Source organism: Lolium rigidum, chromosome 2, assembly GCF_022539505.1.
Source record: "Lolium rigidum isolate FL_2022 chromosome 2, APGP_CSIRO_Lrig_0.1, whole genome shotgun sequence".
In the NCBI taxonomy this organism is placed as follows: Eukaryota; Viridiplantae; Streptophyta; class Magnoliopsida; order Poales; family Poaceae; genus Lolium; species Lolium rigidum.
Window position 1 is genome coordinate 107,968,507 of NC_061509.1, and position 19,100 is coordinate 107,987,606.

A 19,100-nucleotide genomic window follows, 5' to 3' on the forward strand; every position below is an offset into this window, starting at 1 on the left:
TTGTAGCGGCCTTGATCTTCCGAACGGTTCCTTCATGATCAATGAATTCATCTCTTGCTAGTACTTGATCATGAGGGACCATTTGAGCTTGATCATGAGTTGAGGATGTTTCTTGATCGTCATCATGATCTTGCTCCATGGAATGAGGATCTTCTTCTTGTTCTTCGGATTGTGACTCATCTTGAGTAGAGGATGGTTCTTGAGTTGCACATGATGGTTCGGCTTGAGTTGAGCTAAGCTCCACTTGTGGCGTGCTTGAAACATCTACTCCATCATCTTGATCATCACTATGAACCTCCATGGGCCGGATGTGTCCAATGCCCATATGCTTGATGGCACTAGATGGATCATCATCATTACCCGCAACACATGGAACAACTTGCTCCACTTGGGAGCCATTATCCTCCAAGAACACCACATCACAAGATACTTCAATGGTCCCGGAGGACCGGTTGTAGTATCTATAGGCGTGAGAGTTCTCCGCATATCCAACAAATATACCCTCTATGGTTCTAGTTTCAAATTTACCAAGCTTTCCTTTGTTGTTCTTAACAAGGCATTTGCATCCAAAGACACGAATATATGTGACATTAGGCTTGTTACCGGTAAGGAGCTCGTATGGGGTTTTGTTGTGGAGGGGACGGAGGAAGAGCCGGTTGGAGTAGTGGACGGCCGTAGAGATGGCTTCTCCCCAAAAGTTGTGGGGTGAGTTGAATTCACTCAACATGGTTCTTGCCATCTCAATGATAGTCCGGTTCTTCCTTTCAACAACACCGTTTTGTTGAGGGGTGTATGGCGCCGAAAACTCATGCTTGATGCCCTCATCATCAACAAACTCTTGCATAGTGTAGTTCTTGAACTCGGTGCCATTGTCGGTCCTAATTGCCTTGATCTCGGATTCATACATACGTTGAGCTTTCTTGGCGAAGGTGATGAACTCTCTATGGGTCTCGTCCTTAGTCTTGAGGAGAAAGACCCAAGAGTATCTTGAGTAATCATCAACAATGACAAGTCCATACTTGCTCCCACCAAGAGTATCATAATGTGATGGCCCAAAGAGATCCAAATGAAGGAGCTCCAAAGGCCTAGATGTGGAAACAATACTCTTGATGGGATGCTTCTTCTTGAGTTGCTTTCCGGCTACACATGCACTACAAACACGATCTTTCTCAAAAGAAACGCCGGTTAGTCCCACAATATGCTCACCCTTTAGGAGTTGTTTAAGATTCCTCATGTTAACATGACCAAGGCGGCGATGCCACAACCAACCTTCGTCATGCTTGGCCGCCATTAGACATGTGGAGAAGGAGGGGCTCTCTTTCGAGAGGTCAACCACGTAAAGGTTGTTCTCCACATATCCAACAAGGACCAATTTGAGATTGTCGCTCCTAAAGACTTGCACATAATATTTAGTGAAATATGAATTGTAACCAAGCATCGGCAAGATGATATATAGAAAGTAAGTTATAGCCAAGGTGTTCAACAAGCATAACCGTCTCAAGACACAAGTGCTTAGAGATTGCTACCTTGCCATACTCAAGTACCTTTCCCTTTGAGTTGTCACCAAAGGTAATGCTTGACTTCTTGTTGATATCTTCAATGAATTGATCAAGCACACCTTTTCCTCCGGTCATATGATTGGTGCATCCACTATCAAACACCCATTTTGGACCACCGGAGGAATACCCCTACAAAATCAAGTAGAGGATTTAGGAACCCATCGATTAATGGGTTCCTTTGCAATGGCAACAATATCTTTTGGTACCCAAATTGAGTACCCTCTATAAGCATAGCCATTAGGAGGGCCAACATAGTTAGCATAGACATCACCATAATAATCAACAAATAATGCATAGTGATCGTTTGGCCCCGTGCGGTCACCACTAGTGGCTTTGCCATTGTTAGTGACCTTCTTGTTCTTATCTTGAGCGGGTTTCTCCTTCTTGTAGTTGTTCTTCTTGTGAGACTTGGGAACATATCCAAGTCCATACTTTTGATTGTTTGACCTTTGCTTACTCAAGAGGTCATCCAATCCCATCTTGTTCTTGGCGGTGGTGAACTTTGCAAGTTCCTTTGTTAACCTAACATTTTCCTCAAGAATAGATGCATGCTCACAAGAGGATTCATTAGGATGATAGTCAAGACCATATTTAGTCACCAAGGATTCAAGATATGCATTGGTCTCAACATGCAAAGAGAGTTCCTCTTGTAAACGAACATGTTCCTCAACAAGCTTAGCATGTTCACTAGTAAAAGATGTAGGGGGACTAGCATGCTTTTCAACAACAATGGGATCCTTCATTGATTCAAGTGCTTTCATGTAGGTTTCTTGGAGTAGGTCATGGTTCTCTCCAAGTTTCTTGAGCTCATCCTTTACAAGCTTGTTAGCTCTTTCAAGGTGGTCAAGATCCCTAGTGAGAGAAGCATGAGCAACTTCAAGTTCCTCTTTTGAGGTATGGAGCACTTGAGTCAAAGATTGAGCCCTATCAATAGTTTCTAGGTCCTTAACTTTATCAAGTTCATAGGTTTCAATTTGTTGCTTAAGGCCTTGAGATATGCACCTTTCGGTTTTTAGCTCTTGTCTTAGGAGATTGAATCTCCGTTCCTTTTCATCCAATTGATATTCTAATTCCTCAATGGACTCATCCTTTTCTTTGAGAGAGTCCATCAAGAAATCAAACTTGACAAGAGCATCACCACGAAGGGTGCATCTAACATTGTAAAGTTCCTTAAGCACAAATAGTTCATCTTGATTTTCATTTTCATCATCAAGAACACTAGATAGGGAAGGTGGAGATTCCATTACCTTGGTTTCCCTTGCCATAAGACAAGAGCCAACGAGTGTAGAGGGGGAAGAGTCATCGGAGTCATCATCTTGAGTGATTCTTGCCATGAAGGAGGAACCAACATCATTCTCCGTGGAGTAGTCCTTGGAGTAGTCATATGTGAAGAGTGACCCGGGCTTGGAGAAAGCCAAACCGGCCACCCCGGCCTCCTTCTCCTCATCTTCATCTTCATCATCGGACAAGTACTCGGCTCCAACAAAAGCTCTTCCCTTGTTCTTCTTGAATCGATCGTTGATTGGGTTTGGCTTCAATCTTGGCTTGACCCCTTTGATGAATCTTGGCTTGTCTACCCTTTTCTCATAAGGGCACTCATTTGCAAAGTGGCTATCTTCATCACAATTGTAGCAAGTTCTCTTCTTCTTCTTGTCATTGAGGAGCATTGGAAACTTTGCCTTGTATTTCTTGGCAAAGAAAGCAAAGTTGGTAGCCATGTCACTAGTTGATGTCATCTCTTCTTCTTCTTCAATTTCATAGTATTCTTTGCTTTCATGGTCGGCTCTAGCTTTGAGAGCAAGGTTGTGTGACGCTTCATGGTTGTGTGCGGCTTCATCAACACGGTTCATTGCCTTGAGCCTCTTTCCGGCTTTGGCCATGCTTTCATTGGCGGCCACATAGGAGACTAGATCATCGGAGTTGAGATCGGCACTCTTGGTCATGATTTGCAAGTTGAGTCCAAGGTTGGTGTCTTCTTGTTTGACGGCAATCATAGCAATGACCTTGGATTTTATGAAGGCTTCGTTCATCTCGAATCCGTCATTGTACTTCTCAGCACCAAGTCCTTTGACCCTTACTTTCAGAGCACCAAGCCTAGCATAGGCATCAAATACGGTTTCTCCATCTCGAATCATGAACTGGTAGGCTTCTTGCTTTGCGGTCTCATAGAGAGCTGATTGGATCAAATCGGTTCCCTCTTGGAGTACTACGATCCGATCCCACAACTCTTTAGCGGAGACAATGTCATCGACTTGATCAAGAAGCTTGCGGTTGATGCCACTTCTAATCTTGTCACGTGCGGATGCATTGAGTTGACGGTTGTAGAACTCGGTGGAGGTCAACCGAGTAGGATCTTGTGGCTCCCGATGTCCATGAACAATGAGCTCCCATAGCTCCACACTTGCAGTCTGCGAATATGAGATTCCATAGCAGATTTCCAATGTGGAAAGTGAGTTCCATCGTAATGGGGAACGGTCCCACTATGGTTTATATGAGGCATGGGTGAAGTGTTTCGGGATAGTCATGGTTAACATCATGGTAGGATTCCTTAGAGACCGAAGCCCCACTAGGAGCTCCACCCGCGAGTTAGGTTCTTAAGCATGGCGATCATTTACGTCATTTGGTTTTGTAGCTCATCCTCCTTTTTCTTCTTCTCGGCATCATATGCCAAGAATCTAGATTTCATCTCTTTAACCGAAAGGTTAGAGTCGTCATCTAGACCCTCGAAGAGTTTATCCATCTCACTCTTAAGGCGGTGAAGCCCTTAATAAGAGTCCGGGCTACGATACCAATTGAAAGTATAGAGATGGTAAACCTAGAGGGGGGGGGGGTGAATAGGTTTCTACAAATTTTTAATTCTTTCTTTGCAATGTTAGGCTTTGCGGAATATAAAGATGAGCCTAATGCAAACTAGGTGAAGCAACCTATATGAGGATACAACTAACTCAAGCACGAAGGCTCTCACGAGCGGTTAAATCACAAGTAAGGAGTTCGGTTAGAGATAACCGATAGCACGCGGAGACGAGGATGTATTCCCGTGTTCCCTTGCTTTGCAACAAGGTACGTCACGTTTGGAGGAGTGGAGGTCCCACGAAGGATTCCCCGCGCCACGAAGGCTCACCCTATTCTCCGGAGCCTATCCCACGAAGGAATAGCTCACTCACTTGTGGTAGACTTTGAGGTAGCCTCCAAACCTTCACAATCTTGCCCGGAGCAAATCCACGGCCCGGATGCTTCGGACTCCTATTGCCCACCTAGGGTTTCCAAGGAACCCTAGGAAGCAAGCTTCTCAATGAATACAAGGGGAAATGAGATTTGGCTTGGTAGAATGGTAGATCGGGTCCTCCTCTAATGATTCCCCGGAGGGATTTGAGTTTGGATGGAGGAGGAGGTAGATCTGAGGCTTTTGGTGTTTCTAGCAATGGAGTAAGAGAGAGAGAGCTCAAGAACAGTTTATAGTATGTTGCCTAACCCTTTCAAGGTAGAAGAAGGGGTATTTATAGTGTTCTTCAAAATCTGGCCGTTGCCACTTGCCACCTCAGCATTCTTCCCGACAAACCCGGTCAGACCGGGACCACGGACCGGACAGCCCGGTCGTGAGGCCGGTCGGACCGGACCGGTGACCGGAGCACCTTTGCGTCGTCCTGGCGCTTCTCCGGTTGGTGCCCGGTTGCTGCCCGGTTTCCGAGCGGTCGGCCGGACGGAGTGCCGGACCCGCCGGTCAGGAGCCCGGTCGACCGGGCCACAGACCGGACCTGCTGGTCCTCCTTTGGAGCCCGGTTTCCGACCGGTCGACCGGCCAGTACGCCGGACCGGCCGGTTGCTGGCCCGGTTGGACCGGGTAGGTGACCGGATTTCTCCTGTAACCCCTTTTTGATTGTTGTTGAAATGAGGGGTCTCCTTTAGCCTTCTTGTTCCATTGATACACCTTTATACCTCTTTGGCTAATACCTGGGAATCATCTAGCAGTCATGTATTAGTCCAAATACACTAGCACGGTGTCATTGTTACCAAAATAATGGATAAGGGTAAAATACCCTTACACCTTCAGCTTGACGAAAAGCTCCATCAGTATTGATCTTACACCACCCAGTATCCGACGGTGTCCACTTTTCTTCTCCTCTTGCCGTTATTGCTTGTGACCCAGTGTATAGGCTACGCCATTCCTCTATCCCTGCCACTGTTTTTCCTACAACCGCAGTTGGATCTTGGATTTTGCTAGACTCCCGAGCATCATTCCGAGCCAGCCAAAGGTTATAAACCAGAGTGAAGAAAAACTCTGCCTGGTCCTTTTGCTCTTTTCCAATCCAATCCAGCAACCAGCCTTTTAGTTCCGCATGACATGCTAATCTCTTCGGCGGGCCTTCAAATCTTATGCCTGTTCTCCCTCTCAGTAATTCCCAAGCTTCCGCTGAGTGAGGACATGACCAGAACCGGTGGATCAAACTCTCTGTTCTGCCGCACACGAGACAGATAACGCCGTCTTTGATTTTCCTATGACTGAGTTCTGATCCAACCGCAAGTCCATTCTCCACCAAGCGCCACATGTGAACCTTGATCTTACCAGGCACATTGACAGCCCACAAAGCTAACCAGCCTTTATGATCATTAAAGGAGCGCGAAGACTCCATTGTCCCCTTAGCCGCACGTTTTCTCTCCATCGCCAATTGGTACGCAGATTTAACCGAGAAGAACCCGTTTTTTTGTAAAATTCCATGCATAGAAATCTTGTGTACCCGGCCTACCAATTGGGATCTGCAAAATGTCCATGACATCCACTTCAATGAAAAACTTTCGCACCATCTCTTCATTCCATGTACCCTGCTCGTGGTTTATAAATTCATGTAATTCTTCGGGGCACCCTGGTTCTCGCCGTCCCAGTGGACGTTGAGACCCCCTCCTCGGTATCCAATTGTCATAACTGACTCTTACCGACCGCCCATCCCCAATACGCCAGATAAGGCCTGCCTTGAGAAGGTCTCGGCCATGAATGATACTTCTCCAAGTATATGAGGCCCTCTTGGGACATCTTGCTGTCAAGAAGTCCCCCTCTTTGAAATAGCGTGATTTCAACACTCTGGCGCATAATGAATCTGGGAAAGTGATCATCCTCCACCCTTGTTTGGCCAAAAAAAGCCTGATTAAAGCATTCATAATATCTAAATCCCATTCCACCCTTCTGCTTGCTCTTGCTCATGCGGTCCCATCCGACCCAATGAACTTTTTTCTGCCCATCTGTGTCACCCCACCAGAAGTTTGAGGCGATAGAGCTCAGCTGTTTACAGGATTTTTTTGTGAGCATGAAGCAACTCATTGCATACGCAGGAACTGCCTGTAACACAGCCTTAACCATCACCCCCTTTCCTTCCTTTGACATTCCCTGTCCTTTCAACCCCTTTACTTTACCCCATGTCCTTTCTCGAAGGTGTTTAAAGCATCCATCTTTTGATCTCCCAACCGCCGTGGGGAGGCCGAGATATTTCTCCGCCAAGGCCTCACTCTGAATGCCAATTACTTGCTTTAGGTTATCCTTACTATCCTCCGGGCAGCCCTTTCCAAAGAAGATCGATGACTTCTGAAAATTTACCTTTTGTCCTGAGCTGACTTCATACTCACCCAAGATCCTTTTCAGTGCTAACATGCTATCAGTCGACGCCTTCAGGAACACGACGCTGTCGTCGGGCGAATAGGAGGTGTGTAATATGTGGACCAGCAGCACCGAATTGCACACCCTTCAGAGACTGCTCTCGCTGTGCTTCTTTCAACAGAGCCGAAAAACCCTCAACAAAGAAAAGAAACAAGTACGGTGAAATTGGGTCGCCCTGCCTGAGGCCCCTGGAGGGAACGAAAGTATCTGACAAGCCACCATTCAGTTTCACTGAAAAACGAACGGAGGTAATGCATCTCATAACCATATCAGTCCACTCCCGCGAGAACCCCATCTTCCGCATCATGCTTTCTAGAAAAATCCACTCCACAAGAAACTATCATAATAAGGGCGAATTCGACGAGTTAGTACCAGTTTTGTTAATTTTTTCAAGTCAGTACTACTTCAAAGGCAAGACGGTTTGGAAGGCTTGGGGCAAAGCCTTTGCCCCCTTTGCAAGCAAACCACGGAATCGGTTCGCCTGCTCTTTATCAAGTGTAGGTACCCTATTCGCCTTTGATGAGACATTCAGCAATGGTTGCACATCCCCAACATTTAACTAAATCAATGGGGTAGCCTTTCCATCGAGCTTTGGAGGCGAAACATGATGAGTGTCCATATGCCAAACCGCAAAGCCATCGCCTCCCTCACCCTTCTTGTCACTTGGGAGATTTGGAGCGAACGCAACGCAAAGGTCTTTAAAAGCATATTCTCTTAGAAAAAAATTAAAGGGAAACCCGTTTGTGGATAATCACGGGTGCGAAAGTTTGGATCAAATCATGCCGCGGAAGTAACCCCCTTTGTAATTCTTAGACCGGACTATCTTGTCAAAATATTTTTTTCTTAATTAATAGATTGGGACAAGACTTTTTCCCAGTTCTAAGAAAATGTTAATCCCAGTCAGCAATGCATGCACGGCAGTTGGTCTCCTGTTACTGAACCATGACATGTACAATTCCCAGAGAAAAGCGATCATGCCTGCCGATGTCTCATCAATCAACACTCCATCTATCATCGATCGATCTGTTGGAAAAGCGATCTGCTCCATCGCTGTGTCTGGACCGGAGGTTGTCAGTCTCCTGTTCACTCTTATAGGACGTACATTGCGCGAGCCATTCGCCGGTGCCTTTCCAAACTACTCCCTCCGTTCTATAATTCTGTCCCGGTTTTAGTTTGAACGGAGGGAGTATAGTACAACAGCAGGGAAGTGTCGCTCTGCTGGACGGCGGGGCCTGGCTCTGGCTTGTGGTGATGCTAGTGGCGAAAGCAAATTTGTCGATGATGCACTTCAGTCTGAACATGAAGCAATTGAGCAAACCAAAATATTGCAACGATGGTTTGCCGCTAATTCTCTTCATAAGCGCTCCTTTGTCGATGGCCCCTTGTAGATTGATGAGTGTCGACGGCAAATTTGTAGATGCTTTAAATTAAGCAAAAGAAATGTATTGCAAGGATAGATGATTTGCTTCTAATTCTCTCTCTCCATTAACGCCCTAATATAACGTTATTCTTGCTCTTGTCTGATAACGTGGAGATTGCGATGCCGTAGCTGACATTGTTATCGACACGCTCTGGTCTGGACTGAAGGAGCGAGTGCCTTGTTCTGTTTTGCTTCTGTGAAGCCTCCCTTGTAATTTAGCAGTGTGACGGTTGCTGGCTGGCTCTATCGATTAGCATTGCGATGCATGGTTCAGCATCATCCTAATTAAACAAAGGCAAATATTTCATAGTCGGCTCTCCAAGTTGGAGATTGTAACCTCTCTCTTGTCCATGAGGTCGGACGAATTTTCTTTTCCATTACCTTAAAACACGTATCTGATCTAGATTGTGATTCCACCGTCGATGTGTACTGCAATGGTCCTCTCAGGTGCTTGTACACACACTTGCGCTCACAACAGATGCTAAGGGCATGCCCAATGCACTGCCCTAGAACTACTGCCTCACACCTTTAACTAGGTTCGGGTGGTCCAAAGTAGGTTCGGATGAGGAGGCAGCCTCCTCTTCAAGAAGTGAGATCTTAAGCCTAAAAAACATGCTTTTTGGAGAGAGAAAGAGATACATAGTGTCATATTTGTGGGGTCCTTTCTCTCTTTTTTCTGACTAAAGTTATAGCTTCCATTGGAGAGATAAAATTGACCATGTTGCTTCTGACAACTTTTTTACATGGAGCAGCTAGTTGTGTATGCCACCATTGCTCATGCCCTAATGGTACAGAGATGCTTACGTATTATTTTCACGAAAAGACAAAAAAAGCATTGCCTTTCGACGAATTGACAAAAAAAAGTTATATTTACAAATTGTATGAAGAACCAATACCGTACCATACAACTCTACCCGAAACCTGGGCTAGGGAAGAAGTTGGGGAAGACCCTGGGCTCCCCTTTCCGCCCTTGCTCGCGCTTCAGTTTTTGATTGTACTGAAAAATAAGGTCATGGTAGGACGCGCATTGTCTAAGACTCCATCATTCAGATGCTTCTACATCTACCACGCAGTGAGCACGATCAACAACAAGGTACCCTTCGCACAATTACCCGGGAAGGGGGGGGGGGGGTGAGGTGGATTACATTGATCCACAACATTTACTCACACTAGATCGTCCTACAGAAGGTGCATACGGTACACATGTGCGCCGTGCTGTCCCCGGGCGGTCGCACATGGGATCTCCAGATATAGTCTCTCCTTGGAAGAGGATGTGGTAGCAGGAGCGGGAGAATCGTACTATGCATCCATCGTTCATCGTCACATCAACGTATCTAGCTCCGCTAATAGTTAATGTCTCTAAACTGGATCCACAAGTGGTTAGAGTGCTAGCAAGCTCAAGGCACCAACAATGTAGGTGATCCACCCGCGTTTAACTAGCACTTGCTGCACCAGATGCCGCTTCGTGGGCCGATTTGGGATGATCCCGAAAAGGTCTGGCGTGGACGTCCCTGTCGCCAACCACCATGTAGGTGGATGCGCCAGAGATGCTATGCTCCACTTTGGAGAATTGCATATATTAAGCCCGCGTAAGGTCATAGGGGTTGGTACACCTCATCCAAAATCAGCGCACGCTGAGATTGATAACCGTGCGGGCGAGTTACACCTGAAGAAGATAGGATGCGGTAAATTGCAGCTGATGACAACACATAGCGGTACTAAGGCAGGATATTGTTATGAAGTCCCGACAACTGTCCCCTAATGAGCGCATTCTTTGGGCCGCCTAAACATGACTACCTAGTCCCGACATCTCTCCCGAGGAATGTTGATGCGGGCGAATGTGATATCACAACCACTGTTTCTATTCAGCTTTTTTCGAGATTTGGGTCAATGGTTTCCACGTGAAAAAATAATCTACGACTGTCATGTGTATACAAATAGAAATACTCTTCACAAATACTACATGTACTATTCAAATAAATTTGGAAGGACTTTATAAAATCAGTACGATATATCGCAGAACTACATGGTCGAAGTGTCCGGACTACATGCCCAAGTAATAGAGAACTCTATAGATGCAGTTTACAAAATAAATTTTAATATATTGAATATTAGACTCATTTTGAAGAACTCGTCGCGAGGAAGTCGAATATAAAAATAAAAATTCATTTGAATTTATTACTGAAAGTTGTGCTAGTTTTTCAATTGCTAGTGCATTTGGAGAAGGGAATCTTGTAAAGTGGGTAGTTAAATATGTGGGACCAGGAATAGACATTCCTATGCCATGCAAGGGCACAGATTTCAGCTTTGCCCCAGAGCTTCACCGATGCATTTTCGATGTTCATAATGGATTCATATATTGATTCTCCATATTATAAAACAAACCGTATGATGTTCTTTATGCCTCGGGTTATTTTTAGGGTTTTCATATCCTACAAATCAAAGAGGTCCCTAATGTTTTCCACCTAAATGGCATTTCGTTGCTCATGTGACAACATGGACCACCTCCATTCTGAATAGGTGTCTCAATTTTGTTTAGACACAGATGTACCTATATTAAAATGCGTCTAAATACATATGTATTTAGATAAAGTAGAAAAGGCAGGAACCGAGAGCAAGAAAAGGCAAAGCTTCTTTAATTTCGTACCCGCGATATTAGGCAGGCCGAGTCACGTTTACATGCAACAGGTCATTGGATAGTCGGACCGGGAGATATGCAAGTGAGTGGGAGCTGAGCTCACTGAGCAACGGCAAACGAGTTAACATAGAGTAGGACTATCATTTCGCCTCAAACAAATGAAGTAGATCTATCTGGTGATATGGATAGACTGGCACTAGATTGCAACAAACTGCAGTTGCACTAGCAAAAAGGGTGCGATAAGCGCAGTGCTAGCCGTGGAGGATCAGACAGACATCAGTGGGAACCAGTAGTCGTCATACTAGTCACTACTACCATGGACGAGAATGCTGTGTGAGTGTGACCCATACAGCTACACTCTTCAGTGGCTCTTCTTCCTTATTATGTGTAACAGCCTAGCTAATCTTCGTCATGCACGCGTGGCAGTTGAACTCCATGCATCGTTTGTTCTCAATCAGAGGAGCAAATCTGCTGGTCGATCTCCTGTTACTGAACCTCGACATGAACAATTCGCGGAGAAAAGTGATCATGACTGCCGATGTCTCGTCAGTCAGCACTCCATCACTCTATCTCTCATCGATCTGCTGGAAGAAAAGCTTGCTCCATCGCCGTGGCTGGAGGATGTCATCCCCCGGTTCCCTTTTACAGGACGTACCTTGTGCGAGCCATTTGCTGGTGCCTTTCCAGACTCATTATTATTTCGACAGTCAGGGACTCGCGGGGTGAGTGTCGCTCTGCTACACGCTGTGGCCTGGCTGTGGTGATGCTGAGCAAGTGGTGACTGGTGAGTGGCGACAGCAATTTTTTCGATGATGCATGCCCTCTTCTAGCCTGAACACTGAAGTAAATTTAAGAAAAAAAAAGTACTGCAAGGATATATGATTTCCTGTTATTTCTCCCCATTACGCTCCTAAAATAAGGCAATTCGAGTTTTGTCTGATGTCGTGGCGAGTGGCGACTGCGACGCCCTAGCTGCCATCTCGATCTTAATTTGGCCCCCTCCTTGTAATTTAGCGGTGTCACGGCTGGTTCTATCGATCAGCATTGCGATGCATGGTTCAGCTATCATCCTAATTATAATTAAACAAATATTTCGTGGTCGACCAGCCAAGTTGGAGACTGTAACCTCTCTTTGTCCATAAGATGGAGAGGTCGGAAGAATTTTCCTTTTCCATTACCTTAAAGAAACATATCTGATATGGATTGTGATTCCACCTCAGATGTCGCAAGCTTCAGTGTGTACTGCAATTGTCCTCTTCATGTGCTTGTCTTGTACCCCTTCCTTGTGCTCACAACTCGATGCTAATGCTACACCTACTCATGGAGATTCTTAGGAATTATTATTGTACTAGAATAATATGGAGAAACAATATATGAATCCACGGTGTACCTGCCTCCTGCTAGCTTGTACATGGGAGCGAGTTGCATGCGTGCGTCAGCCTGATGCCAACCACACGTCAGCCAAGAGACAAGGCTGATTTGTCTCGGACTAGCGGCGCAATCGCGCGAACGTTCGCCGCTAGGCTCCATGTGCATGTTGCTTTCAGATCATGCCGGTCGACTAGGTGGGATCGTCATCCTCCTTGGATTACTGCCGCTATGTGTGCAGTAGACGGGCATCGCTGGCTCATGCAATGCAAGGTCGTGGTCTAATCCGATCATGACATCTCTCTAACCAAGTAACCGTCCCAGTCATCCGGCATTTGCCCAATGAGTGGCTGCATTGCTGCAAGCGTCAACGCACACATCGAAAATTACTGCGTCGGCATAACTTCTCTATAATTTAAACTAAAAATCATGGCAAGAATTATAAAATAGAGGGAGTACTTCGCAGTTTGGTTGGCACGATGGCAGTAACATAGACGAAGTGAGTCGCTGGTGCAGAATTAAGCAATGCCATGTGCATGTCGCTGTTGCGCCCAGCTGCGGGGGAAGAAGATCAGGGACGCCAACTTGCCAGGTCCCAATTGTGTCGACTGCATGCGCAATTTCAGTTTCTCATCGAAGGGGCCAAACTACCGGTACCTATGTGAAGTTTAGGATCAGGTAGAAAGGGTTCTAGGTGCTAGCTTGTACAATACAGTTTGTATAGAAAGAGTACAAGTCTAATACATATAGGAAAACTATTCCTATTTCTAACATCCCCCCTTGATCGCAACTTAGTGACATTGTGTTTGAACTCTTCAAAATTCCGCAATAAAGTGCTTTTGTAAAACCATCACCAACTTGATTCTTTGAAGGAACACACCGAATTTCCAGCTGCTTGTTCAGGACTCCCTCTCTCATAAAGTGGAATCTATCTTAATATGTTTGGCTCATGCATGAAACACTGGATTGGCTAACAAGTGTGATCCTTTGAAGGAACACCCCGAATTTCTAGCTGCTTGTTCAGAACTCCCTCTTTGATAAAGTGGAAATATATCTCAATATGTTTGGATAAAGCACGAAACATTGGATTCACTACTAGGAACACCCTTATCCCCGGCGCACCATTTTTCGCTATTGCCGGCGCACCAGCGTACGCCGGTGGTAACAGGCTGGTGGTAACAGTTTACCGGCGGTGGTAACATGAGTTATCACCGGCACACCTTCCTGGTGTGCCGACGGTATGTTTTTTTGGAACTAAAAAAAACTAAATCTAGATCGAGAATGTAGGTCTGGTCGTCGGCTGCTAGGTCTGGTCGTCCGAAACCGTGGCCGTGTGGAGGAAGTGGTCGCCAAGGCATGGAGGTGGAGGTCACCGAAGCATGGAGGCGGTGGTCGCCGAAGCATGGAGGACGTGGTCGCCGGTGCCGGAGCATTGAGGACGTGGCCGAAGAATGGAGGAGGAGGTCGCCGGAGAGCATGCAGGAGGTGGTCCCCGGAGAGCATGGATCATGGCAGGAGGAAGTGGAGGAAAAGTGGAGGAGAAGAGAAGGTGGCCGGGGGAAGAAAGAGGAAGAGGAGGAGCAGGAGCAGGAGAAGTGAAAGAGGAGAAGGAAAAATGGAAGAGAAAGAAGGTGAGCCGGATGGTTTGGGCACATATGGCATAGGTTACCGCCGGCACACCAAATATGGTGGTGCGTCGGCAGCAAAAAAATTCATCAAAATCTAAAATCTAAAAAAACTACGGTTTCATTTATTGATTTGGAGGATTGTAATAATTCGCTAAACGGCTAAAGATGGTTGAAATCAGATGTAAAATTTTCCGTACATACATTTTTATATATAGAAAAGTTTTTCATCGGAGGTCGTATGCATCCAGAAAAGTCGTTTTACCGAAACATGACGCTATTTTGCAAAAAAAAAGTCAAAATTAATTTTTTTTGTTAATTTTCATTAAAACTAGAAGATATAACACATGGGTATCTTGACTAATTTTTTTTCAATTTCTATATTTTTCTTTTATTTTTTCAAAAATTGAAAATGCGATCCACGGGGGGTAGGGTGTTGGAGGAAAAATGGGAGCCTCCCTTACCACTGGCGCACCACCTCCTTCGTGCACCGATGATAATCAAATTACCCCCAACGCACCAAGGAAGGAAGGCTTCCATTTTTCCCTCGGGCTGAACCTGGCCGATCTTTATCCCCGGCGCGCAAATTCTTTGCTGCGCCAACGGTATTTGGGCACCACAAGCGCCCATAAAATAAGTGCGCTAGCGGTAATTGAGCATTTGTGGACAACCGTTTGGGTGCGCCGGCAGTAGCCCTGCCGCCTATAGCTGTTTTCCTAGTAGTGATTGGCTAACAAATGTGATCCTTTGAAGGAACACACTGAATTTTTAGATGCTTGTTCAGGACTCCCTCTCTGATAAAGTGGAAATCTAATTTGTTTGGCTCATTCATGAAACATTGAATTGGCTAACAAGTATTTGGTCCTATATTATCATAGCACATGCACAGCGCCTAGTCAACTTGACTCCAAGTTCTTTAAGTAATGATTGTATCCATATTATCTCAGTTGTGGCATTTGCCACTGATTTATACTCTGTTTCGGTATCGGACCTTGAGATTATAGCTTATTTTTTGGCACTCCATGAGATAAGTTATCGTCGAATTTTGCTAAATTTAACTGGCCGCCCATTTTCTTCTTATATTGGATGGCAGAGCCTCGTTAATATACTTTCATATACTCCCTCCGATTCATATTAGTTGCCACTAATATAGATGTTTCTAGATATATTTTATTTCTAGAACATCCATACTAGTGGCAAGTAATATGAATCAGTACTAAATCAAGTGTGGTGACAAATTGATCTCTGCCAATATGCATGTTTGAAATACCACCTGCCTACCAACCGAAAACTGGTACACCGTAAGTACATGGTATGGCTGGTAACGTATGTTCGTACACATACGTGGAACATACGCACGTACGATCTCTTGTCGTGTTGTCTGCCTTTTTGCAGATAGGGCCAAGATCCATCTCAACATTTAAGGTGTGTACACACGAATCTTGTGCTGGTGCCGGCCGATAATTGTGTGCATGCGTACGTGTGCCTGCAATGATCGAGGGTTCACGAGCAGCTCCGAGACCGATCAGTACAGGTGTACGTAGGTACTGATCGAATCGGCGCTGTTGATGGATCGATCGATGCGTCTCTTTTGAGATCGACGATGCTGTGAAGATGTCTGTCTGGCTTTGTATCCTTGCGTATGTTCTTTCGTGGGTTGCCTTGGATGCGCCTCATGCATGCATGTCCAACGCAGAAGCTTCGATCGATGATGAATGGAAGTGGATGCAAGGGTTAAGCCGCGTCAGTGAGACACGGAGCAAACGAGTCGCCAGCCGTTGGATTTTAGAAGCGACGTTGGATGTCAACCGTAAATATTTTGTACTGCCTGGTTCATAATAAGCGTCGGATTTTAGTTTAAATTAGCTCAAATATGACCAAAACCCTGATACTTGTTATGGATCAGAGAAAGTAGAAACTTCTGGTTGGTCTGCTCGGCGCAACGTTTGCTCATTTGTAGTCGATCCCTTATAATCGGTTAGAGGAGTAGAATTTCCGTTTACTCCTCTAAATCGTACCTAGCTGAACCCTTTAACCAGTTAGAGTAATTTTTTACTCGTTACGTCGACCGGCCCTTAAAAATAGACCACCACGGCCTCTCTAGACCCTAAACCCTAGATAAAAACTCAGCCACCTAACACTCGGTCACAATCTCTTCCCGCCAGCACCACACTATCGCTAGCATCACCTCCGGCGACACCTCGCCACCACCAGCCAATCCATGTAGACTCCGCGCGGATGGAGGAGGCCGAGCGGGTCGCTGGGCTAGCTCTCAGCGTCATAGGAGCACCGGAACCTACGGCGGCAACATCTTTCCCTTATCATCCCGATGATGCACCCATGGTGTTTGACACAATCCCAATTAGGTATTTGTTTGCTCGTTTTCTTCTTGTGAATGAGGTAAGAGATTAGGCCGATGTGTTTACAATTTCATTTGAAATTTGTAATCTCGTGAAGATGTGCCAAAAAAAGAGCTCAAATGGACAGAGGATAAAGAGAATGCATTGTATTTTGCATGGAGTGATCAAGTTTTTATTGATTACGTATTGTACTCTCAAAATCGAAAGCGACCGTTCGATGAATTTTGGCAATAAATTCATGAGTGTTTTAACAGTCCAACACAAGTGGATAAGCAAGATCACTAGCATCACTCTTAAATGGGCTCTCGTTATGCACATTCTAATGTCGGTAAGGACAAGCAAGATCACTAGCATCACTCTTAAATAGGCTCTCGTTATGCATTCTAATGTCGGTAAGGTTCCATCAAGTGCAGAAGTTAGAACACTACGATATATGCTATGGATTTGTTATAGTTATGAACTGTGAGACTATGCTATTGATTTGTCTATGCTATGGATCGTATGACTATGCTCTTAATCTGTATTACTATGTTCTAAATTGGTATTGATTTGTATGCATAACTTTTTTAGGGAGTTAACTATAAGGGGTCGGCTAGGGAACATCTTTTTTTAATAACAGACCAAATATAAGAAGTTAAAAGATAATGAGTCATATAGAAAATTAAGTTATAAGAGATTGGCTAGATATGTCCTAAACTTAGGACACAAACTTTAAAAGAGAGAGACGGGCATGTGGAGCGATGGCGAGTCTCTGTAGCAGGATAGTTGTATTCAAGAGAAAATAGCGACACCTGAGAGAGAAAACCCACGATCGACCTCACCCTGGACGCCTCTCCACGTCCACGGCATGTGGCGCCGATCGAAGAGATCGAGTGAGTAACCGCATCGACCAAACCGATCGTCCCCACCATGTGTGTGCGCCCGCTCGGGACAGCGACTGGAATAGGATTATTGATCGCCGTCGCCATTGGCAGCCACACCAAGTCACCAGCGCACAAAAGCCATTCCGTTAGCTACCATTTGGCAAGACTAGCTTGTTGTAGTAGATATACACACCACCCCCACCTCACACCCTCACCCTCTTCATCTCTCTTACACGATTGAATAGCCCACTTGCGAAGCACAGCATCGTACCAAACCAACACCAGCCAAGTGAAAGCTCGAGCTACTCCTTCTACTACAGTCGATCAGCTCGATCATGGGCAACTGCCTCTATACCGGCGATGGTGGCGGCAGCGAAGGTGGCGGCTACCTGTCCGGAGGAGAAGGAAGAACGAAGGTGACGGAGGAGGTTGCGCCGTCTTCGGTGCTGAAGGTGAAGATGGTGCTGACCAAGACGGAGCTGGAGTGGCTCATGGCGCAGCTCAAGGGCGGCGACCGGCGCCTCGAGGACGTGCTCCGGGAGATGGCGCGCAAGCGGGACGCTCGCGGGTGGCGGCCCAGCCTCGAGAGCATCGACGAGTGCGGCTCCGACTCCGAGACGGCCGCCATCTGCTTCGACTGACGTACAGACCGGTGCGAGTGAGTGGCATGGTCGTGCGTGCTCCTACAGCACGACGCAGAGCAGAACACGTATATAGTTTCTTCTTGTAAATTGCAATTCTTCCGTTAATGTCGACCTGGCTGAATTCCGCCATCCTGAGCCGTGAGGTGATGAGTTAATCGTAGGGGAGAGTCTAGCTAGGTTCTTCTTGAGTAGATCTGTAGCTTGTTGCAGCTTGTTCGATTGTACTTATGGAGCTCGTTCTTGCTCCCTTCTCTTCTTCTTCTCCTTGTTTGTAAATACTGATGATGGAAAATGGTGAACGATTAACCGGTCAGTCTTGACTCTTGAGGGTGCACTGCTTATTTGTAACCGGAACCGGGTTCAGTTATTTCTCGTCCTGAGTTCAAAGTTCAAATAACAGGAAGTTATTTGGTCAGTCCATCGATTGCAGTTTGTTCGATTGTAAATAAGGAGCTTATTCTTGCTCCTTCTTTGCACTCCTGGTGTCTACTTGTAACCGCAACCGGGTTCACTTATTTCTCAATGTTCAGAGTTCGTTATCCTTATCTCTTCCTCCGTTTTAATTTGTTGTGCTCTGCTCCCATTTCCTTCTTCTCAGCTTCTTCAGGTCTGCTCAGAAATGAAGATCTTGGTCTCTGACCATTTGCTGCAAACCACGTAACTTCTGGCAGGTGTATAGAAGCAACTGTACTGTCGGCGTAAAACTGTAAAATAACTAGGGAACTAATAACTGGAAAGATTCAAGTAACCACATCACTGCTACTGGTTCACCGACAGATTACTGTCATAATTCAACCTGTCAATCGATGCAGAACTGAACACGAAAACCTGATGTAGACTCTATCAGTATAATACTACTATATATAACCTGGAGTTAGTTCCGGGTCGAGACAATGGTAAACACACACACACGGGGTCTGCTCTTAGCCACCAAGATTCCAGGGAGAGGAGACTGACGATTCCATGGCTTGCGTGG

The 19,100-nt window shown here is 45.7% G+C and overlaps 1 protein-coding gene across 1 annotated transcript; it reads left to right on the plus strand.

The window, feature by feature from the left end:
- The first annotated feature begins 17,641 nt into the window (after window positions 1-17,641).
- Window positions 17,642-18,437, plus strand: LOC124687073. The gene has a single exon (XM_047220924.1). It carries the CDS (start codon window positions 17,816-17,818, stop codon window positions 18,119-18,121), a length of 306 nt encoding a protein of 101 aa, XP_047076880.1. The 5' UTR covers window positions 17,642-17,815; the 3' UTR covers window positions 18,122-18,437.
- The last annotated feature ends 663 nt before the right edge of the window (window positions 18,438-19,100 follow it).

What these genes read in the sequence shown, in the direction of transcription:
- LOC124687073 (XM_047220924.1), top strand. Translation starts at nt 17,816, where the DNA reads ATGGGCAACTGCCTCTATACCGGCGATGGTGGCGGCAGCGAAGGTGGC.